Genomic DNA, 23,926 nt, shown 5'->3' with positions numbered 1-23,926 from the left:
CAATCCGCGGTGGAGGTCTTCAGGATGCTGCCGCTTCGCTCCGGATGGATGCCGCTTGGATGAAGACTTCAATCGGATGGAAGACCTCTTCTGCCCCGCTTGGATGAAGACTTCAGCCGGATCATGGACCTCTTCAGCCCCCCGCTTGGGCTTGGATCAGGACATCGGAGGAGCTCTTCTGGACGGATCGGTGTGATACCTGGTGAGGTGAAGACAAGGTAGGATGATCTTCAGGGGCTTAGTGTTAGGTTTATTTAAGGGGGGTTTGGGTTAGATTAGGGGTATGTGGGTGGTGGGTTGTAATGTTGGGGGGCTTGGGTATTGTATTTTTCTTTTTTACAGGCAAAAGAGCTGTATTTCTTGGGGCATGCCCCGCAAAGGGCCCTGTTCAGGGCTGGTAAGGTAAAAGAGCTTTGAACTTTAGTAATTTAGAATAGGGTAGGGCATTTTTTTATTTTGGGGGGCTTTGTTATTTTATTAGGGGGCTTAGAGTAGGTGTAATTAGTTTAAAATTGTTGTAATATTTTTCTTATGTTTGTAAATATTTTTTTTTTTTTTGTACTTTAGCTAGTTTATTTAATTGTATTTATTTGTAGCAATTGTATTTAATTAATTTATTGATAGTGTAGTGTTAGGTTAATTGTAGGTAATTGTAGGTAGTTTATTTAATTAATTTATTGATAGTCTAGTGTTAGGTTTAATTGTAACCTAGGTTAGGATTTCTTTTACAGGTAAATTTGAAACCCTAATTTGTATATACTGCATACTAAATTTATGGGGATTTTGAATTATATATTGTCATTTCATTTGAGAAATGCTGCAAATTCAAATTTTTCATTTAGCCCTTTGGGCATTAGAGTCTGTAAAATTTGAATTTGCAGCATTTCTCAAATGAAATGACAATATATAATTCAAAATCCCTATAAATTTAGTATGCAGTATATACAAATTAGGGTTTCTCTCCAATCTGCCTCTTTACCTTAGAAAGACTTAAATTTACTGCTATCTAAACTAGTGCAGTTCCTGTTAAATATAATTGTTCCTAAATATAGTGAACGTAATTCAAAATAATTACACCATGCCTTTAAGAATAAACAAACATGTTTATTATTATTTTTATTTATGGTAGAATTTCTGTGAAACACATGAATCGATGGATCAACAATATGTTTGTAAAACATTTAATTTGATGTAGCTTATAAACATGGACGAAAAAGGTTTTATTTTAGCATACACTGCAATAATTCTTTAAAGAATCGTGGAAAATTGGTCTTTTCCTTTTATTTTTATTTTTCTTTCTGTATATATATATATACTTTTTTTCTCCTAATCTTGTTTCTTTAGAGTTGTTTTACTAAATTTATTAATTTATTTCACTGTATATATATTCACCGAATCCTCTTTCATTTATATAAATGGGCTGCGGCTCAGTAAAGGCTTATTATTGGCTACTACTGTTTCCTATATCCTCCTATAAGCTTAAAGAAGGAGGGATATATTGCGGCTGCAATGAGAACCAGCATCCGCTTTTGCCCTGAGGAAACCCCTGTGCTCTCTGGCTGTCACGTGGGGGGTGAAACGTACGTCGGCAGTGACGTAAGAAGTGGAGACGGACATGCACGAAGGACAGATCGCTGTGGCGTCCACGATGTGCTAAATGTAGCATGTTTGCCGAATTGAAGTCTATCTACACATGGAAACCATTTGGAAGTTCTATCACAGAAAGCTAAGACACGGTTGTATAATTAACTGAGCGCTTACCATCTGACTTTTCAGCTCATTTGTCTGGATATCCGAGGGTGTTGCAATGCACCATTTGTACACACAGCTCCTACTTATGGGACATGTTTAAGCCCTGAAAAGGGTGATCTACCTATACCATTATAACAACCACCTGTGTACATCTTTTTCTTTCGCTATCAGGCACAGTCATGTATCAAGTATAATGAGTCATATTGCTCTGTAATTTATTATTAATATATATGCAACTGTGAAAGACGGAAAAAGATTAAGTTTGGGGTAGTCCTAACATAGATCCAGATAAGATATTATTCATGACACCGGATACCTTTACCTTTGGTGGTGCCCGCTGAATACTGGAGTTGTTATATTCTATCCCCATAACTTTTTCTGGTCTTGGGAAATACTGTATAAATTAGCATATGTATATTGCTTAATGTTAATTCTCACAGTTAGTCTGTATATACTGGGGTTAAGAAACATAGATCCTGATACGTTATAACATGACACCTGATACCTCTCATATAGTTGGTGGTGCCCGCTGTTACTGGTGTTGTTTTCATTAGCGCCCTACAGACTACACTGTTCTCTTCGGAATTATTTTGAGGAGGTTTATTTGCACAATTTGGCCAAATTCAGGTATAGTGCACATGACTTAAGCATTACATTTTACATCTCACAATGTTGTTTGAGTGAACTTACTGATCGTCTATCTTTATACATGTGTTGCCTTGACATAGATCCTCAATGATCACTATGGTGGCAGATTTTACGTCTATACGTAACCACCCTCTAGTGGAGGTGTTGTCAGTTTAGACAGCCAATCTCTGTTTAGCTTTTTGGTTTTGCCCTGTGTGAACTACAATAAAACCGCACAGCTGAATCTGTGCTTATGCATTTGTCCAATCACGCTTCTTGACTCATCAATTCATGTGTTCTTTAACTAAGTGGTAACTTTTTAACCGACATTGACGCTGGGTGACATATGTGAATGTGGTGAATGAGTTTAGATTACACGCACCGCTATTTTAGCGGAGCTTTAGAATTCTTCTAAGCTATCTAAAATTTAAAAAATATGTGCTGCAATCCCTGTCTATAAATTATAGCAATCTAATTGCGGTTGCTGTAGTATCTCCCTTCTTTATATTGAATGTTTTAATAAATATAATATAGGGGTCGGCGATGTTAGGGCAGCAGATTAGGGGTACATAAGGATAATGTAAGTAGCGGCGGTTTACGGAGCGGCAGATTAGGGGTTAATAATAATATGCAGGGGTCAGCGATAGCGGGGGCGGCAGATTAGGGGTTAATAAGTGTAAGGTTAGGGGTGTTTAGACTCGGGGTACATGTTAGAGTGTTAAGTGCAGACGTAGGAAGGTTTACCGCATAGCAAACAATGGGGCTGCGTTAGGAGCTGAACGCGGCTTTTTTGCAGGTGTTTGGTTTTTTTTCAGCTCAAACAGCCCCATTGTTTCCTATGGGGGAATCGTGCACGAGCACGTTTTTTAGGCTGGCCGCGTCCGTAAGCAACTCTGGTATCGAGAGTTGAAGCTGCGTTAAAAATGCTCTACGCTCCTTTTTTGGAGCCTAACGCAGCCTTTATATGGTCTCTCAATACCAGAGTTATTTTTATGGTGCGGACAGAAAAAAGCTGGCGTTAGTTTTTCGGGTCGTTACCGACAAAACTACAAATCTAGCCGTTAATTAATTGTAGGTAATTATATTTAATTTAGTTAATTTATTTAATTATAGTGTAGTGTTAGGTGTTAGTGTAACTTAGGTTAGGTTTTATTTTACAGGTAAATTTGTCTTTATTTTAACTAGGTAGTTATTAAATAGTTAATAACTATTTAATAACTATTCTACCTAGTTAAAATAAATACAAACTTGCCTGTAAAATAAAAATAAATCCTAAGCTAGCTACAATGTAACTATTAGTTATATTGTAGCTATCTTAGGGGTGCGATCCGATATATGGTGCAGGTTTTGGCGCAAGCGAGGGAATCCGCACCGCCCGTAATTTCACCTTGCACATCGGAGTATTACATATACCCCACCGGCAGTTCCTAAAGTGCCGTAAGTCTGATAAACTAGCGATGTCCAGAAATGAGCGTAACTACAAATTTCTGGAGTGGCACTTTAGAAACTTGCGGCTAGATTTAGAGTGCGGCCAAAGGGGTGCGTTAGCTACGCGTGTTTTTTTTCTCCCGCACCTTTTAAATAACGCTGGTATTTAGAGTTCTCTAAAGGGCTGCGTTAGGCTCCAAAAAGGGAGCGTAGAGCATAATTTACAACCATTTCAACTCTCAATACCAGCGTTGCTTACGGTAGCGGCCAGCTTGAAAAAGTGCTCGTGCGCGATTCCCCCATAGGAAACAATGGGGCAGTTTGAGCTGCAAAAAAACCTAACACCTGCAAAAAACCAGCGTTAAGCTCCTAACGCAGCCCCATTCCTAAGTCTGCACCTAACACCCTAACATGAACCCCGAGTCTAAACACCCCTAACCTTACATTTATTAACCCCTAATCTGCTGCCCCCCCTATCGCTGACCGCTGCATATTAATACTAACCCCTAATCTCCGTACACCGCCGCCACCTACATTATACCTATGTACCCCTAATCTGCTGCCCCTAACACCACCGACCCCTATATTATATTTATTAACCCCTAATCTGCCCCCCCAACGTCGCCGCTACCTTACCTACACTTATTAACCCCTAATCTGCCACTATAATAAATGTATTAACCCCTAAACCGCCTCACTCCCGCCTCGCAAACCCTATAATAAATAGTATTAACCCCTAATCTGCCCTCCCTAACATCGCCGACACCTAACTTCAAGTATTAACCCCTAATCTGCCGACAGGACCTCGCCGCTACTCTAATAAATGTATTAACCCCTAAAGCTAAGTCTAACCCTAACCCTAACACCCTCTAAATTAAATAAAATTTTAATCTAACAAAATAAATTATTTCTTATTAAATAAATTAATCCTATTTAAAGCTAAATACTTACCTGTAAAATAAACCCTAATATAGCTACAATATAACGAATAATTATATTGTAGCTATTTTAGGATTTATATTTATTTTACAGGCAACTTTGTATTTATTTTAACTAGGTGCAATAGCTATTAAATAGTTATTAACTATTTAATAGCTACCTAGTTAAAATAATTACCAAATTACCTGTAAAATAAATCCTAACCTAAGTTACAATTAAACCTAACACTACACTAGCAATAAATACATTAAATAAATTAACTACAATTACCTACAATTAAATCAACTAAACTAAATTACAAACAAAAACAAACACTAAATTACAAAAAAAAAAAAGATTACAAGAATTTTAAACTAATAACACCTACTCTAAGCCCCCTAAAAAAATAACAAAGCCCCGCAAAATAAAAAAATGCCCTACCCTATTCTAAAATAAAAAGTTAACAGCTCTATTACCTTACCAGGCATGCCCCAAAGAAATCAGCTATTTTGCCTGAAAAAAAAAACATACAATACCTCCCCCAACATTACAACCCACCATTCACATACCCCTAATCTAACCCAAACCCCCCTTAAAAAACCTAACACTAAGCCCCTGAAGATCTCCCTACCTTGTCTTCCCCCAGCCGGTATCACCAATCCGTCCAGTAGAGGGTCCGAAGTCTTCAGCAGAGGGAGAAGAGGAACAGCGCGGCTCCAAAAGCAACACCCGGAGAGGCAGCGGCAAACCAGGCAACAGGCAGGTCCCGCTCAAACTGAGCGGCGAAGACTCAAATTCAGCCAGAAGGAAAGAGGTGCTCACCAAGAAGAGGGGAATCAATCCGATGCATCACAGAAGAAAGAAGAAGGCGGCACACTTGGTAAAAGTAAACCAAACAGGAACTTTATTCCATAAGTCGCTACAAACACACTACCAACAAGAGACGGAGGAAAGGGGGAATAAAGTTCCTGTTTGGTTTACTTTTACCAAGTGTGCCGCCTCCTTCTTTATTCTCTGAAGTCTTCATCCTATCCGGCCAGAAGAGGTCCCCCAGAGGGTCCGAAGTCTTCATCCTATCCGGCCAGAAGAGGTCCTCCAGAGGGTCCGAAGTCTTCATCCAGACGGCATCTTCTATCTTCTTCCATCCGGAGCGGAGCGGGTCCATCTTGAAGCAGCCGACGCGGAGCCATCCTTCCTCACCGATGGACTAACGATGAATGAAGGTTCCTTTAAATGACGTCATCCAAGATGGCGTCCCTCGAATTCTGATTGGCTGATAGGATTCTATCAGCCAATTGGAATTAAGGTAGAAAAAATCTGGATCAGCCAATCAGATTGACCTTGCATTCTATTGGCTAATCCAATCAGCCAATCGGATTGAACTTCAATCCGATTGGCTGATTAAATCAGCCAATCAGATTTTTCCTACCTTAATTCTGATTGGCTGATAGAATCCTATCAGCCAATCGTAATTCGCGGGACGCCATCTTGGATGGCGTCATTTAAAGGAACCGTCATTCGTCGAGTTGTCGTCATGCTGGAAGGATGCTTCGCATCGGATGTCTTCAAGATGGAGCCGCTCCTCGTCGGATGGAAGAAGATAGAAGATGTCGCTTGGATGAAGACTTCTGTCAGTCCGGATGTCCTCTTCTGCACCGATCGGATGAAGTCTTCTGCCCGGATCAGATGACCACTTGTGCCCGGCTGGGTGAAAACGGCTCAAGGTAGGGTGATCTTCAAGGGGGTAGTGTTAGGGGGACTGGGTGTGTTTTAGAGTAGGGGTGTGTGGGTGGTGTGTTGTGGGGGTTGTATTTCTTTTTTACAGGTCTATTTGTAATTTAGTATAGGGTAGGGCATTTTATTATTTTGGGGGGCTTTTTTTATTTTATTAGGGAGCTTAGATTAGGTGTAATTAAACTTCTTGCATTTTTTTTTATTTTCTGTAATTTTGTGTTTTTTTGTACTATAGTTTATTTTATTTAATTGTATTTAATTTTAGCTAATTGTAGTTAATTTATTTAATTAATTTAATGATAGTGTAGTTTTAGGTGTAATTGTAACTTAGGTTAGGTTTTATTTTACAGGTAAATTTGTAATTATTTTAACTAGGTAGCTATTAAATAGTTATTAACTATTTAATAGCTATTGTACCTAGTTAAAATAAATACAAAGTAGCCTGTAAAATAAAAATAAATCCTAAAATAGGTACAATGTAATTATTAGTTATATTGCAGCTATCTTAGGGTTTATTTTATAGGTATGTATTTAGTTTTAAATATGAATAATTTAGTTAATAATAGTAATATTATTTAGATTTATTTAAATAATAATTAAGTTAGGGGGGTGTTAGGGTTAAACTTAGGTTTAGGGGTTAATAACTTTATTATAGTGGCAGCAACGTTGGCGGTGGCAGATTAGGGGTTAATAGATTTAATAGGTTATCTGGGCTATGGTGGTTTAGGGGTTAATACTAGAATAGGTTTATTGTGGTGTGGGCTATGGCGGTTTAGGGGTTAATACACTTTATTAGTTATTGCGGTGGGGGATTGTGGTTGACAGGTAGATAGACATTGCGCATGAGTTACGTGTTATTTTTTTTTTTGCAGGCATTTTAGGGACTTACGGTGCTCCCATACAAAGTGCAAGGCCTGCTACGGCTGCTTTTTATGGCGAGGTGAAAATGGAGTAAGATTTCTCCATTTTCGCCACGTAGGGCCTTGCGCTGGATATTGGATACCGATTTACGACGCGGTCCCATGTTAGCTTATTGGAGTAAAAACTGCAAGCGATGGGTGAAATATATGTGCCGCATTTATATGCGGCGCTGTATATAGGATACCAAAAATGCCAAAAAATCGGCGTCACTGGCTTTTGCGGACGACGCTGCATATGTAATGGGGCCCTTAGGATTTATTTTACAGGTAAGTATTTAGTTTTAAATAGGAATAATTTAGTTAATGATAGTAATATTTATTTAGATTTATTTAAATTATATTTCAGTTAGGGTGTGTTAGATTTAGGGTTAGACTTAGGTTTAGGGGATAATAACTTTAATATAGTGGCGGCGACGTTGGGGGCGGCAGATTAGGGGTTAATAAATGTAGGTAGGTGGCGGCGATGTTAGGGCCAGCAGATTAGGGGTTAATAATATTTAACTAATGTTTGCAAGGCGGGAGTGCGGCGGTTTAGGGGTTAATATATTTATTATAGTAGCGGCGAAGTTGGGGGCGGCAGATTAGGGGTTAATAAGTGTAGGTCGGTGGCGGCGACATTGGGGGCGGCAGATTAGGGGTTAATAAATATAATGTAGGTGTCGGCGATGTTGGGGGCAGCAGATTAGGGGTTAATAAATATAATGTAGGTGGTGGCGGTGTCCAGAGCGGCAGATTAGGAGTTAATAAGAATAATGTAGGTGTCGGCGATGTTGGGGTGGCAGATTAGTGTTAATAAGTGTAAGATTAGGGGTGTTTAGACTCAGGGTTCATGTTAGGGTGGTAGGTGTAAACATAACTTTTATTTCCCCATAGGAATCAATAGGGCTGCGTTACTGAGTTTTACGCTGCTTTTTTGCAGGTGTTAGACTTTTTTTCAGCCGGCTCTCCCCGTTGATTCCTATGGGGAAATCATGCACGAGCACGTTATACCAGCTCACCGCTGACAGCAGCGCTGGTATTGGAGTGCGGTAATGAGCAAAATTTTGCTTAACGCTCACTTCTTGTCTTATACCAGCGCTGTAGGTAATTGAGCGGTGAGACAAAAATGCTTGTTAGCATCGCATAGCCTCTAACGCAAAACTCGTAATCTAAGTGTCTGTGTTTTAATTACACAGATGGAATAAATCATTGCTCTGTGATCTGATGAAACTGAGGGGATAAATCGCTGGTCTCCTGGCGCAAAGAAGTCACATAATTGATATAATTGTTATGGAAAGCTAAATCCTGTAAAATGACTGATCTATATGTTTAATTGCTTTATGTGTGTTATTGGCAGCAAAGGTGTTATATCGCTGTTATTACTATTGCAAATCATTTTTGATGGCAGCCAAATGGGTTTAATAGTGCTCTCTCTTTGTATAATATTGGCAATATTGGGTTGCACAGATCCTAGGAAAGAATTAGGGCAGAGCTAGTGTAGATTTTTAGGAAGATACATTTAAAGGGCCATGATACCCATATTTTTTTCTTTCGTGATTTAGAAAGAGAATGCATTTTTAAACATCTTTCTAATTTACTTCTATTATCTAATTTGTTTTATTCTCTTGATATTCTTTGCCGGAAAGCATATCTAGATATGCTCAGTAGCTGCTGATTGGTTGCTGCACATAGAAGCCTCGTGTGATTGGCTCACCCATGTGCATTGCTTTTTCTTCAAATAAGGATATCTTAAAAATGAAGCAAAATAAATAATAGAAGTAAATTGTAATGTTGTTTAAATGTGTATGTTCTATCTGAATCATGAAAGAAAGATTTTGGGTTTAGTGGTACTTTAATGTACCCATGGTGTGTGTGTATTGTGTATGTTTGTATAAACCTTTGTAATGTTCTTTATTTGCCCAACATTTAGTTACATTTAGTGAAATACAAGAAGATAATTATATCTGTTTCTCATTAGCCAAATCAAATAAAAATAAAGAGGCTTTTCAATGGGTATGCCCATGGACTGTAAAATTATGCAAAACTCTGCAAAAAAAAAACACCTCTTTTACAAAGTAGTATCTAAATTCTGACATACTCTACATAATATACAGTATATACGTGTGTGTGTGTGTGTGTGTGTGTGTGTGTGTGTGTGTGTGTGTGTGTGTGTGTGTGTGTGTGTGTGTGTGTGTGTGTGTGTGTGTGTGTGTGTGTGTGTGTGTGTGTGTGTGTGTGTGTGTGTGTGTGTGTGTGTGTGTGTGTGTGTGTGTGTGTGTGTGTGTGTGTGTAAATGAGTGTAATTTGAAACACTAATATGTGAAGGATGTGAATATGGAATCATATTAGAATGTTCAAAGTGTGAATTTCTTGAAATATACAGAAAGTGTTGTAACATCACAGATATAAGTTATATAACTTATTTTTCTTTACCATGGAAAATATTAACTCTTAATATTATTTTTCCTTTTTGTCGTAGTTCTTATTTTCACAAATTGTTTTGTTTTGTACAGACACATTTTATTAATAAAATACACTGCAATATATTGATTATATTTTCTCATAACGTATAATGCTGTAAGTACCATTGAGTACCATAGCCCAGTCTATAACTCATTTCCGAAGGAGTGGCTGTGCTCACACAAAGCAGTGCACAAATAACTTAACACAAGAAGATAAAGTCTTGCAAAACTCCCCTCCCAGTAGCCGTGACGTTGTCTGACCTAGTAAGAGTGGGTCACAGGCACAGCGGTGAGTCCTGTGCTCCCCACCATTCCCAAAAAGTAGTGAGTCACAGCCACACCTACTTAGGGAATATGAGCTTTTGTTTGCTCTGTATAAAAAGCGCTCATTGACCCCAAGGCATCACATATTGCTGCGAGAGCCTGCACTCTGCTTTACTCACACATCTGTCAGGGACGTCTTACTGACCAGCCAATTTACAGCTATGCTGTCTACTTTCCTTTGTCTTCTCACAGCAGCCCTTCTACAGCAAGTACTAGGGACACCAGTGCAAGGTGTGGGACACGGGGACAATATGAAAAGTAAGATCCATTGTGTGACAGTTGAAGTCATTTAGTGATTGATTATGAATGAGGTGTAGTGTTTCATACAGTCTTGGAATTTCTTATAAGAGGATAGCATGACACACAAATTACTAGACAGTTAGCTAAGCATTTCTATTACTTACTCTGAGGATGTGACACTGTACTTTGCACTCATATTTTACAAAGTGTGTGTATTGTGTGTATTCAGATGATGAGATGCGTGGCTATAGGAGACCTGGAATATGCATTCCTAGCATGGAATGTTTTCTTGCTGGACAAGCTAGGGGGATGGGTTGGTGGTTTTACTGCAAAAATCTACTTTAAGTGGTAAAGTAAATGAACCATTTAATTGGGAGAAAAATAATACAGTAATATTCTACTTCTAAAGTTGTAATTAAGCATATGAGATTTATAAAGAAAACAATATAATATTAAGACATAAAAATAGTATTTTTTTTTTCTCTTCTTCTCTCCCCTCTCTCCCTCTCTCTCCTCTTCTTATCTTCTTTCTCTTCAGTGCTTATCCTTCTCTATCTTCTTAGATATGTTATCTCCTCTCTAACTACACCTCAACTGTTATATTTATTTCTAAGGTTAACACCGTCAGATGTACAGTGATTGTCTAGCAATTTATCTATGATTAGATTGTCTTCTAGTTCTGAAGTCCCAAGTTGGACTTCTTTGAGTGCATTCAACTGTTACTTATTGTTATACTGCTACTTATAATGAGAAAAGTAAAAACTGAGCAACTATATTTTGGATGGAGAGAATGGAATACAAACTCTTAAGTAAATTCCAGTGGAAATCTGGGATTACATTACTCTCTCAAATTACCGATGGACATTATGTTATTGTGTTCTATATGAAAATTTGATATACATCACATTCCTGTATGTTCTCTTATTGTTTGCTGTATTCCTTATTTCTTTTTTGTATGCTCAATAAAAAATTTCTTGAAAAAAAAAAAGTAAATTTAATTGCTTTACTGTAAAATTTTAAATATTTAGATACATTAAAACTTAAACACTGTCTGTTTCCTTGCTATGGTTTAACAATTTACTGACTAATTACAATAATTACAATATATGCTTTATATATATAATCTAATTTGTGATACTTTGTGTCCAGACAAGCTTTTAATGTAATGAAAGTGGATTTCATTTCTTGCTTTATTAAAGTCTGTTTTCGTTGCAGACAGAACCGCTATTTGCCTGCTTCCTCCTGACGAGGGGCCCTGCAGAGCTCTCCTTCCTCGGTATTACTTTGATAGGTACACACAAACCTGTCAAGAGTTCTCCTATGGTGGCTGCGATGGAAATGCTAACAATTTCTTACATTTAGAGGATTGTGAGAAAACATGCTGGAAGATCAAAAGTAAGTTATTATCTTTCATGGTTCAATAAAACATATAACTTTAAACAACCCTAAAATTTATTTCTGCTTTCAAATTTGGAAATGATTTTGGTATCCTTAGTTGAAGAAGCAGCAATGTACTACTGGGAGGTAGCTGGACACAGTGGGTGAGACAATATGCAGCTATTAACCAGCCGCTATCTCCAAGTAGTGCTTTGTTGCTCCTGAGCCTACCTAGGTATGATTTTCAACAAAGGATACCAAGAGTAGGAAGCAAATTAGATAACAGAGGTAAATTCAAAAGTTGCTTAAAATTGCATGCTCTATCTGAATCAAAAAACGTTTTATTTTGACTTTACTGTCCCTTTAAAGGGACATTCCAACCGAAAATTGGATGCAGTTCAGTTTTGAATAGAAGTGTTTTTGTACTATACATGTGTTATCAAAATGCTTCTAATAAATCTATAGCTGTTTCAAAATAGTATTTAAGTATGCACCGTGCACCAGCATTTTAAACACAGCACTTGTTTAGAGAGCCTAAGGTGTTTGTACCATCTGGTAATGACTGAATTTGTTAATTGCTAAAATTATACAAACACCACTGGTGCTCTGAGGAGCTGCAGTATTTAAAATGCTGGTGCACTGAGCATATCTAGCTATTCTTCATAGGCACGTGCAGAGAAAAAAGTTAACACTGAAACAGTGATAACTTCTGCTAGAAGCATTTTTGCCAATACATGTGTATTGCAAATCTGTTTCTATTCAAAGATGTAATTAATCTATCTGCATTTAAAGGGACAGTAAAGTCAACATTAATGTATTGGATAGATAGTGACATTTTAAACAACTTTCCAATTTACTTGTGTTACCAATTTTGCTTAGTTCTCTTGGTATAATGAAATACAAGTCTGTAAATAGCACTGAGATAAGGGGGCAGTCTGCAGAGGCTTAGATACAGAGGTAATCACAAATGTAAAATGTGTACTATTATAAAGGTTGGTTATGCAAAACTGGTAAATGGGTAATAAAGGGATTATCTATCTTTTACACAATAAAAATGCTGGAGTAGACTGTCCCTTTAAAGTTTAGTTTTGACTTTATCATACCTTTAAATTATACCTTTTAATCTCATGTTTTATATCTTTGTAATGTGTTATTTCTGATTTGTTCAGTTACACCCCTCTATATTTTTATAGTATATGTTCAGTGTAGTATATGCCAGCTGGTGGCATTATGAAATAGCCAGGATAGGGGGTGCAGTGCAATATTTTGCAATATTACAACATATTCTGTTATTTATAAATGTAAATTAAACTATCCAAAGCACAAATTCATTGCATAATTTATTAACAAAAAAGGATTTAATAATTTGGCAACAAACATTGAAAAGAGAGAATTTTAGATAATGTTATCTTTATATTGGCTTAAATTTTAGCCGGCTGTAAAATCTGTAAAAGCAGCTGGGTGTTGAGGCCATTAAATAGGTCTCAAGCAGAACAAATTTTTTAACAATCCAGCATTACGATATTTTGTGACGCTATACAAAAAATAATAAATATAGCTGCAAGCAGCAATAGAGGTGGCCAAGCACATCGCCTATGCAATGGTATACAAGCTGCTAAGTCACAATATATATCTATAAAGCACATGTCACAGCTTTAACATAATCGGTTGCAAAGAAAACACATTTTCGAAATATGTGCCACAGTTTATGACCAATTCCTTCAACATGAACAACTGTGACTCTAGGTCACAATATAAGGTTACACAGCAAGTTTCACAGTTCTAACATAAGCGTTTGCAGAGAAAATAGATTTTCAAAATGTTTGCATAAAACAAAATGGCTGCCACATTATATGATATACAGCATCCATATTATACACAATAGTTCTCACCATATATGTCAATAAACATGGTAAAAATAAAGCATTTTTGTAAAATGTTTTTTGTTTTATTATTAATTAAAAAATATTGTTAAGCATTTTTTAACAATTCAAAATGGCTGCCAAACCACATGACCTATTAAGGTTAGTCATAAGATACTTCTATAAACAAAATTTCAAGTCTGTCCCATAAGCCGTTTCAGAGAAGAAGATTTTTGCAGTTTTTAAAAACAGCGCATACGAAACAAAATGGCCGCCACACTGTGTAATGTATGGCTTTCATCTTGCACACACTAATGCTGACTATAGACCTCTACAATTTGCAGAAGTTTCATGAAAATTTGCAAATGTTTTATTTCACGAAGGCGACAACGCAGTGCGAATTTTAACTGAAATATTGTCTTTGAGGGTTATGACTATGTGTAATCATGTGTCTAATACACTTTAATATTGTTAAATATTGTAAAACTAATGTATAAAGTGCAAATGTACGCAATTAAATGTTGATACAAAGGTTAATGTCTCACTGCAGCCATGTTAATTATGGAAAAATCGCAGTTTGAACAAACTTGGTAGAGGACCTTGCAAGAAGCATATGTGCAAAATTGCGCTTCTTGCACTAAGCGGTTTAAGAGAAGAAGTTTAAAGATTTTCACAAAATGCAAGATGGCTGCCACATCATGGGACCAATGAACTTCTCTTGAGCTATAGCAAATATAGGTCATATTAGCACTAAGTCCAGCAAGTTTCAAAGTTGTAACATAAGCAATTCCAGAGATAAAGATTTTTAAGCACTTGTCGAAAAAAAGCAATATGGCTGCCAGAGCATGTGACCTATGAGTTCAATTTTGCATGAGATGTAGCAGAGCAATAGGCTGTACCAGCATACCTGATTTCAAGAGCTTTGCACAAACAGTTAAGCAGTTATGGGCAATTGATTAAAAAGCTTGGCGGCATAAAACGAAAAATAATAATAATCCTAACAATAACAATAGGTTGTCCTGCAACTTCGTTGCTGGCCACCTAATAACATATTTAAATGCTGCTCTTTCATACTTGTGTTAGAAAACTAAGTACGTTTATAGTTATCATCAAAATCTTTTATACTGATATGCACTTTTATATTGATATGCACTTTTATATTGACATGCACTTTTATATTGATATGCACTTTTATATTGATATGTACTATGTTCCCTATAAAAAATAATTGTTTGATAACCAGTTTTGCTTTTATTGTAAGACATAAAAAGATGGCATAATATATTTAGCACTAAATTTGAAGATGAATACGTTTTTAAATCAACATATCTACTCCAGTTTTAACCTATTATAAGCTGTAACATATTTTATTATTAATTATAGAAGTACCTAAAATCTGCAGAATAGAAGCAGACGAAGGGCCCTGTCGTGGTTTTTTAAAACGATATTTCTTCAACCTAAATACTATAAAATGCGAGCAGTTTGTATATGGTGGATGTTACGGGAATGCCAATAACTTTAAAGATCATGCATCTTGTATGAACCACTGCTTGCCAAAGAGAGGTAAGTACAATTGTACTAATTTCCAGCTGAATAAAATAACTTATTGTATATTCTGTATAACTTATAATAATAAAAAAAAAAAAAACACATAAAAAAATGTTTCAAATGCAGGTACTAACTATGTATTTATATAACTGTGTAAATGTATTAGAAGATTTGTGGCAGGAAAGATCGATCTTATCTGAGGAAAATCTTAAAAACCCCATTGCAAAATAAGTAGCTGGTTGTGATAGCACATCCTGTGTCTTTTTGGCACAGGTCACTTACAAGATCAATCAGTTTGTTGTTACACCCAGCATGCCCTGGGGTTATACATACATACCAGCCTAAACATGGATTATTTGGGTTATGTAACTTTATTTGTATTGGCTGTTTGTATCCATGCATTGGTTGCTGAATTTAGTATTTTTTTCTAAAATATTGAGCATGTGAATGTTATTTTCTCAGATATTTTTTTTTGCTGATGTTTGTTTACTAAGCATTTATATTACATAAATAAGTTTATGATAAAATATATTCTGTACTAAAAAAAATGCCTTCCTGTATATTTTTATAAAACAAAAAACATCAATTTAACTTGGAACCCTTCAGAAGCCCAGTTAAAGGGACATTCCAATCAAAATATAAATGCACATAGATTAATTACATCTTTGAATAGAAACATATTTGCAATAAACATGTATTGGCAAAAATGCTTCTAGTAAAAGTTATCACTGTTTTAGTATTGACATTTTTCTCTGTGTGCATGTGAAGCATAGCTAGATATTCTCACTGCACCCACATTTTAAATACTGCAGCTGCTCAGATCATCAGTGGGGCTTGTATCATGTCAGCAATTAACAAATTGAGTCATTAACAGATGGTACAAGCATCTTAGACTCTCTGAGCAAGTGCTGTGTATAAAATGCTGGTGCACGTTGCATACTTAAATACACTTTTGAAACAGCTATAGCTTTTATTAGAAGCATTTTTGCTAATGCATGTATATTACAAAACTGCTTTTGTTTAATACCCAAATGCACCCATGTGGTTTCCAATTTTGGCTGGAATATCCCTTTAATAAGTCAAGCCAGTCCGATTGCTTTCTTATAGTCTAATATATGTGGGGAGCTAAAGACATTCTGAGGTAAAATATCTTCCTTCATACATAGAGATGTTTCACCTTTATCACTTACAAGTCATTTAGTATATGGGTATTATGTCCCTTTTACAAACCTTTTAAAACAATGAAGGGAACAAGTTGCCTTTAGAGCCAAATTGATTTTCAATGATTGTTCAATGGAAATGATTTTAAATAGATATTAGAAATTTACACAAAATAACAATAACGTTTCAAATAGCTATGTGACTCAGTGATATCTGGGAAGAGATTTAAAGGGACATGAAACCCAATATTTTTCCTTTTATGATTCAGATAGTGCATGCAATTTTAAACAACTTTCTATTATCAATATTTCTTTTTCTTGGTGTCTTTTGTTGAAAAGCAGCGGTGCAAGCTTAGGAGCATTGCACATCTGGAGCACTAGAGGGCAGCACTATTTCCTGCCATGTAGTGCTGCAGACACCTTCCTAGGCATCTCTTCAACAAAGAATATCATGGGAACAAAGCCTTTTTTAAAAACCCTATGCTCTGTCTGAATCAGCTAGAAAAGCATTGGTTTCATTTCCCTTTAACTGGCTACCTTTGTACTAGCATTTATTTATAAGTAACTCATTTGTGTATGTTATAAACAGCTTACTGGTTAAAGGACAGTAAACACCTTGTAATTACAAAACATTCTTATTGTGTTGCTATAGAATAACATACCAGCCAAATCTAAATGTTTTTAGAGCAAATTAACATCTTTTTACTGCAGTTATTCTTCAGTCATCCATCTTCCGCCCCCCATTTGCATTATTTGGAGGAGCCAATCTGGGCTTTAGTCTGCAAGCAACAAAGCTATTAACAGCCATAGGGCCCGGTTTATCAAGCCGTTTACCCCTCTACGACTACAGCTTCTCACAAGAGAACCTGCGGTCAGTATTTATCAAGCAGCAGTCATCAGACCGCTGCTTCCTAGCCTCTTCTCTACCTCTTAGGTGGAGAATTTCAATATCCCCTGTCTTGCCCGACTGGGGAGATTGACAGCTTCTGCCCACGTGTGATTGGCTGTGTGCGGGCGGGGGGCGGTGTTGCACAAGAGCGCAAAATAGCGCTCTTGTGCAGTGCTGAATTCCGGCAGCAGATTGCTGCCCACCAGAGGCAAGCTGGGGCGGACAGAGGCGCATATGTATACCCCTGTCTGCCCTAGCGTCTGCCCTAGCTTGATAAATCAAGCCCATAATGTTAGTATAAATTACATTGTTTTGCAGTCTGTTATCTGTTAAATCCAATTAGGAATATATATGTAGCAGGGTTAGCCTTGAAAAGTCAGCAGGGTGCCTTTCAAGTTCTGAAAATGAGAAAATCCTCTATTTTAGAACTAAATTACACAAAAAAAAGGGGCTAGTAAATTATGAGAGAATATTGCAAAGTTGTTTTATTACACTTAAGTAAACATTTTTATATACAAATCTTAAGGTGTTTACTGCCCCTTTTGCCGCTGTTTGTTATAGTAATTGTAATGGGGTCTAAATTGATATGTATAGGTCTTGTTCTCCATACTAAACAGTTTTACAAAGCCACTATTTAGATACTTGTTCTACTCTAAAAATACAGGTGTATTATTTAGCCCACAAAATAAGTACAGTGCAAACTTTGTTGTAATGCCTTTTAAACTAGGTTTAAAGGACACTGTGCTCAAAAGATTTCTGTCATTTATATGAAAGCAGCATTTAAACATATTGACTTTTTCTTGCTGGAAAAAAAAAGTAAACACTATTTAAATGAATATACTAGTATTAGTTATGCTCACTAAGCATTAGCAGGAAGTAAACTATCAACTAATGAATATTAACCCGGAAACACCTGTCAGCCAATAACGATTAGACGGAAATGCCTGTCAGCCAATAAGGATTAGACAGATATGCCTGTCAGCCAATGAGGATTAGATAAAAGTTCACAAATGATACAGCTGCAATACTTTCAGCTTACTTTTAAAATGCTTATACATCATGCACAAAAACCATGTATAGATGCTGCTCCTTTATGGATGATTGGATTTTTTTTGTGGCATCCTTTAAATTTAAAGGGACAGTAAAGTCACAATCAAACTTACATTGATTGGATAAAGCATGACATTACTTTCCAATATACTTTTTATAATAAAATCTGCTTAGTTTTCTCCATATCCTTTGCTGAAGAGTAACCCTAGGTGAGCTCAGGAGTGTCTTTAGCCATTTGGCAACAGTGTGTTTAAAAATGTTTGTAGCAATGTTATACATAGTTGCAAACACTGCTGCCATAGAATTCTAAATACTCTTCTAAATAATATAAAAAAAACAAAGCTAATTTTATAATAGAAGTAAAATGTAAAAAGACATGCTCTGTCTAAATCATAAAGGTTAATGATTACTGTCACTTTACAAATTGTAGACTTAGACTTGGAGTTTTATAGCTTGTTTAGACCAAATGAGGATGATTATGTGTATGTGGGGATCCCGTGATGCTTTGCATGTGTGTTGGATGATAGTGACAAGCCTCAGAATCATACAAGTAAACATCAACAACAACAAAAATACTCAGTGTAGTAGCACCCCCCCCAAAAATAAAATAAAATAATTATGTCATTTTAAAATACCCAGTTTAAGATGCAAGAATAAAAAATACCAGACTGTCCCTTCAACTCTAATGAACATTTCAGCACAAAAGCTCTCCAAATTAGTTTGCTTTGAAACATAGTACTATGTAATGTGTTAAAAGGCTGCTTTTATTTATGTATTTTTTAAACTCCAATACATAGGAGAATGTTGATCTGATGCACTGCAAGATTCTTATTGGTGTATATGTGTCAGGAGTGCTCATGCACACAATGTACGCACTACGCACCAGGCAGGTCTCATATCATATCAGCTCTTGTTTGTGTGCATTGTGCCAGGTCATGAGTAAAAAAAAAATTCTTCAAAGTTGCTTTGCAAACTATTCTTGGGCTCTTAAGAGTTTGACCATGTGCCTTTAAACAGGGGTTAACTGCCTGTTCTAAATCATAGATGTGAATTCATTTTTCAAGTTCTAAATTGTGGATAATTCTTGAAGATTGTTAAAAACTTAATTCCTCTAGGAATCATTGTTCTTCATACACGTAAGAGCATGTATGGGTTTAAAGCTGTTAAAGGGACAGTAAACATCTTGTTATATCAATATTGTCTGGCATCATGCAGTAAATTAATATATTAGGTGAATGTGAACACATTTTTTGCTACAATTGTAATAACCATGGTTACTGATCAGCTGATTGTTTCTTTATTCTGAAACTCTGGCTTGTTAGTGTGCCCGGAGGACTGTAAATGAGAAACGCTGTTCTTAAAGACACAGCTAGTGATGGTCTCTATGTTGGCACAAAAAGCTTTGTTTTGCAGTTCTTATCTAGCCATCTCCGCTGAAGTCAATTAGGGGCATATACTGTATTTGGCAGGGTTAGGCTTGTGAAACCTGCCATCTACACTTTCAGTTCTTAGAACTGGAAAACCAACAATTTTCAGACTTAAAGGGGCATGAAACCCAATTTTTATTTCTTTCAGGATTCAGAGAACATACAATTTTAAACAACTTTCCAATTCACTACTATTCAGAAATCTGCTTCATTACCTTGATATCCTTTGCTGAAAAAGCAGCAATGCACTACTGAGAGCTAGCTGAACACATCTAGTCAGCCAATCACAAGAAAAAAATGTGTGCAGGCACCAATCACCAGCTACCTCCCACTAGTGTAGGAAATGTGCATATTATTTTTTAACAGTGGATACCAAGAGTACAAAGTATATTTGTGAATGTAAAAGTGTCTTAAAATAAAAAGCTATTTCTGAATCATGCAAGGTAAATTTTGACTTTTCCATGCCTTTAAATAACAAGAAAAAGGGGGAAATAATTAAATTGCAATGTACAATTAAGCATTTATATTGCAATCTCAAGGTATTTACAGTCCCTTTAAACACATTTATTGGTATTCTGGTCTTTAATACATGAATGGGTTATAGATTTTTTTCCCCTCCGATTGATGCTGTACATAATAGTAGATGTTTCGTTTTGCATATGCAGATGCTCCCAGTTTCTGTTATTCCCCAAAGGATGAGGGATCATGCTCTGCTTCTGTTGTGCGCTATTATTTCAACACTGAAAGCAAAACCTGTGAGGAGTTTTCATACACTGGATGTGGGGGAAATTCCAACAACTTTATTACAATTGAATCCTGTAATAGTGTATGCAAGAAAGGTGTGTGCTTTAAATTGAAAATTTCATTATTTTTTTTAATTTTGTGTGAAAAGATTTTAAAAGTGAACAGATTAAATAGATATTAAACATAGCATTACTATTGAGTGCAATCCTTATGAGGTCAAAGTTGAATTTTGTGTGTCTAGGTACGTGTATATGTATATATATATATATATATATATATATATGTATGTGTATATATATGTATATATATGTATGTGTGTATATATATATATATATAATATTCCTTTTGAATTGTCAATTAACTCTGATGAAGCGCATGTACGCATGAGCGAAACGCATCAGGTGTTCATCTGAACCTGCACCAGCTGTTTGGCAACTTGGCTGAATAAAGATACTTACCTGTAACAAGTTTCCAGTCTCCGGGTCTCCTATTTCTTCCCCCTGGTGTGGGATATTTCCTCTTCACTATGTATATATATATATATATATATATATGTATGTGTATATATATGTATGTGTGTGTGTATATATATATATATATATATATATATAATATTCCTTTTGAATTGTCAATTAACTGGCAACTGTGTCTCACAGGATATAAGATTTTGTTATTCAAATGTTACTTTAATGAAGGGACACTAAATCATTTTTTGTTGTTGCATCTAAAGGAATATATTCTAAAGTGATTACAGAGTTTTTTTCTGTAAAACTTACAGCGACCAATCATTCTTAAGCTTCAGTTGTACACAGACCTGCACTTTCTGTCAGTTTAAAAATCAAAACAAACAGCTTTAACTTTTTTATATACAAAATTCACAAAAAACACTTGCAGGCACTTCTGCATTAGGCTTTTGTGTTTGTTAGTTGGTAAGGTTAGCTGAGCAGTAATTCGACCATTGATCCTTTGCTAAAAGCTTTCTCTGCATGGAAGCAAGGCATTGCACTCAATTTATCTTTCCAAGTATCAGCCATCTCACTTCTCAGTCACTTTCTAATTAAAGGGACACTAAACACAATTTTTTTTTCTTTCATGATTCAGATAGAGCATGCAATTTTAAACAACTTTCTAATTTACTCCTATTATCAATTTTTCCGCGTTCTCTTGCTTTCTTTATTTGAAAAAAAAAGGCATCTAAGCTATTTTTTTTGTTCAGAACCATGGAAAGCACCTGTTTATTGGTAGGTGAATTTACCCACCAATCAGCAAAAATGGGCCGGCATCTAAACTTACATTCTTGCATTGCATATAAAGATACCAAGAGAATGAAAAGAATTTGATAATAGGAGTAAATTAGAAAGTTGCTTAAAATTGCATGCTCTATCTGAATCACGATAGAAAAAAAATTGGGTTCAGTGTCCATTTAAGGTATATAACACCTATGTCTAAAATATGGCCACGGTTTATTGTTGTTGACAGCTTTTTTATGTACTATTTTTGGCAGTTTATACAAATTCCTAATAAATTCTCAATTAATTTCAATAGAATTATTGTGAATATCTGTAATTGTCTAGTTATATTATTTGTTAGATAAATTCAAGTTTATTTTATATAATGTGTTTTTCTTTTTTTTTTTTTTTAGGATCTAAAAAGCCTAGGAATAGGATTCCAAATATGTATCATATGCACATGCTGAAGAAAGAATCTTGAGAACATTAAAGCTGTCATTTTAATATGAAATCTTGTCTTGCACGATCGGGACAAAAATCACCAAAGTGACATTTATTAATGTTAATTGATCTTTGTCATCCAAAAAAAGTAAAACAGGAAATTTCTCCTCTAAAAGTCGAGTTTATTAGTGAAGCAATAGGAGCTATTGTGTACAAATAAGCTTTGGTGATTTTGCAAGCTATTTTAGCTCATTTCCTGACTACAAATCTGTGCAGTTACTATATGCAGCTATCTCCTAACATGCAATGTGAAGAAACCTAGGACAGATATAAATACAACTATTTAGTATGCCTTATAAGTAATTTCTATAATTGTATTAAGGTCATGCACTCCTGTTAAATTACTTCAACACACAACTAGTGGAAAAGCAATATCACAGGCTATTGGTAGTGTATTGGCTATAAACGCTGTAAACCTGTATACCTTACTTACTACAAGAAATCCAAACCAATGAGGCTCCACAGTATTTTAAATATTGTTATAGAGATATATAGTTAGTTTTGCTTACTCGTTATAAGTTAAAACACTGCAATACTAATGGAGGCGCCATTCACAAATAACTGAAAAAAATTTGTTAAGTGGGTAATATTGTGTATCTCTCTCTTACAACAATCTTATTTGAAGTATATGCTTAAAATCCCATTTCATCTATTTCCCACTTGAGCTCTGTGTAAATTGCTCCTTGTCGAAAATTGGTTTGTTCATCTTAAAAAAGCCTTTTTTTTCTGGAAAAGTCACATTGACAAACTTCTTTTTTTTCTAACAAATGTTATAGTAAAAATGATCTGAACTAACCTGTGTCATTGATTTAAAAGAAATAAAATGGTTTAAAGGGCACTATTAGCACATTTGTAAAGCACATTATATCAGTGATACTGACAATGTAATTTCAAGTTGTTTTTTTAACTCTTGTCAATTTTGTATATATATTTTTTAAATAAATGTTTTTTTTATAAATTTACTGAGTGATCAACATCTATGTCTTAGTTTCTTAGACATATATAAGACATTATATTCAAATAGAGATATAAAAGTAAATAACTTTGAACAGATAAGATTCAGTTTTATAGTAACAGGAAACCTTTGAAAATTAGCCGATGTAAGGAATTAGCTGATGATTAAACATGGTATTCCAGGAGCATCATTTTACAAGCTTTGTTCTGTGCACTAGACTGTCAAAAACAATCACCTAGATTACAAGTTTTGCGTTAGGGTTAATAAGCAGCATTGAGAGGTCCCAACGCTGCTTCTTAACGCCCGCTGGTATTACGAGTCTGCAGGTACAGGTGTACCGCTCACATTTTTGGCCAGACTCGGAAATACCACAAATCCACTTACGTCAATTGCATATCCTATATTTTCAATGGGACTTGCATAGCGCCGGTATTACGAGTCTGACAAAAAGTGAGCGGTAGACCCTCTCCTGTCAAGACTGGTACCGCATTTCAAAGTCAGTAGTTAAGAGTTTTACACTACAACGCCGTAGCATAAAACTCTTAACTAAAGTGCTAATAAGTACACTAACACCCATAAACTACCTATTAACCCCTAAACCAAGGCCCCCCCACATCGCAAACACTTAAACATTTTTTTAACCCCTAATCTGCCGAACCGGACATTGCCGCCACTATAATAAACATATTAACCCCTAAACCGCCACACTCCCGCATCACAAACATTAGTTAAATATTATTAACCCCTAATCTGCCGGCCCTAACATCGCCACAACCTACATTACTGTTATTAACCCCCAA

General features: G+C 35.8%; 1 protein-coding gene across 2 annotated transcripts; it reads left to right on the top strand.

Annotated features, from left to right (window-relative positions):
• The first annotated feature begins 10,144 nt into the window (after window positions 1–10,144).
• TFPI2 (tissue factor pathway inhibitor 2) lies at window positions 10,145–23,133 on the top strand. 2 transcript variants are annotated; one of them, XM_053714053.1, is made up of 5 exons: window positions 10,145–10,402; window positions 11,600–11,779; window positions 15,007–15,186; window positions 20,363–20,536; window positions 22,084–23,133. In XM_053714053.1, exons 1-5 carry the CDS (start codon window positions 10,306–10,308, stop codon window positions 22,149–22,151), a joined length of 699 nt encoding a protein of 232 aa, XP_053570028.1. In that variant the 5' UTR covers window positions 10,145–10,305; the 3' UTR covers window positions 22,152–23,133. The 2 variants fall into 2 exon arrangements, with proteins under 2 accessions (XP_053570028.1, XP_053570029.1); XM_053714054.1 differs by lacking the exon at window positions 20,363–20,536 and having other exon boundaries at window positions 10,146–10,402.
• Window positions 23,134–23,926: the final 793 nt, after the last annotated feature.

Source organism: Bombina bombina, chromosome 5 (assembly GCF_027579735.1).
Source record: "Bombina bombina isolate aBomBom1 chromosome 5, aBomBom1.pri, whole genome shotgun sequence".
Taxonomy (NCBI): domain Eukaryota; kingdom Metazoa; phylum Chordata; class Amphibia; order Anura; family Bombinatoridae; genus Bombina; species Bombina bombina.
The sequence above is the reverse complement of the archived record's forward strand: the minus strand, read 5'-3'. Positions and strand labels throughout refer to the sequence as shown.

What these genes read in the sequence shown, in the direction of transcription:
- TFPI2 (XM_053714053.1), top strand. Translation starts at nt 10,306, where the DNA reads ATGCTGTCTACTTTCCTTTGTCTTCTCACAGCAGCCCTTCTACAGCAA. An exon ending in ACACGGGGACAATATGAAAA is followed by an intron (nt 10,403 to 11,599) that starts GTAAGATCCATT and finishes TTTTCGTTGCAG; the next exon opens with ACAGAACCGCTATTTGCCTG. An exon ending in CCACTGCTTGCCAAAGAGAG is followed by an intron (nt 15,187 to 20,362) that starts GTAAGTACAATT and finishes TTGCATATGCAG; the next exon opens with ATGCTCCCAGTTTCTGTTAT.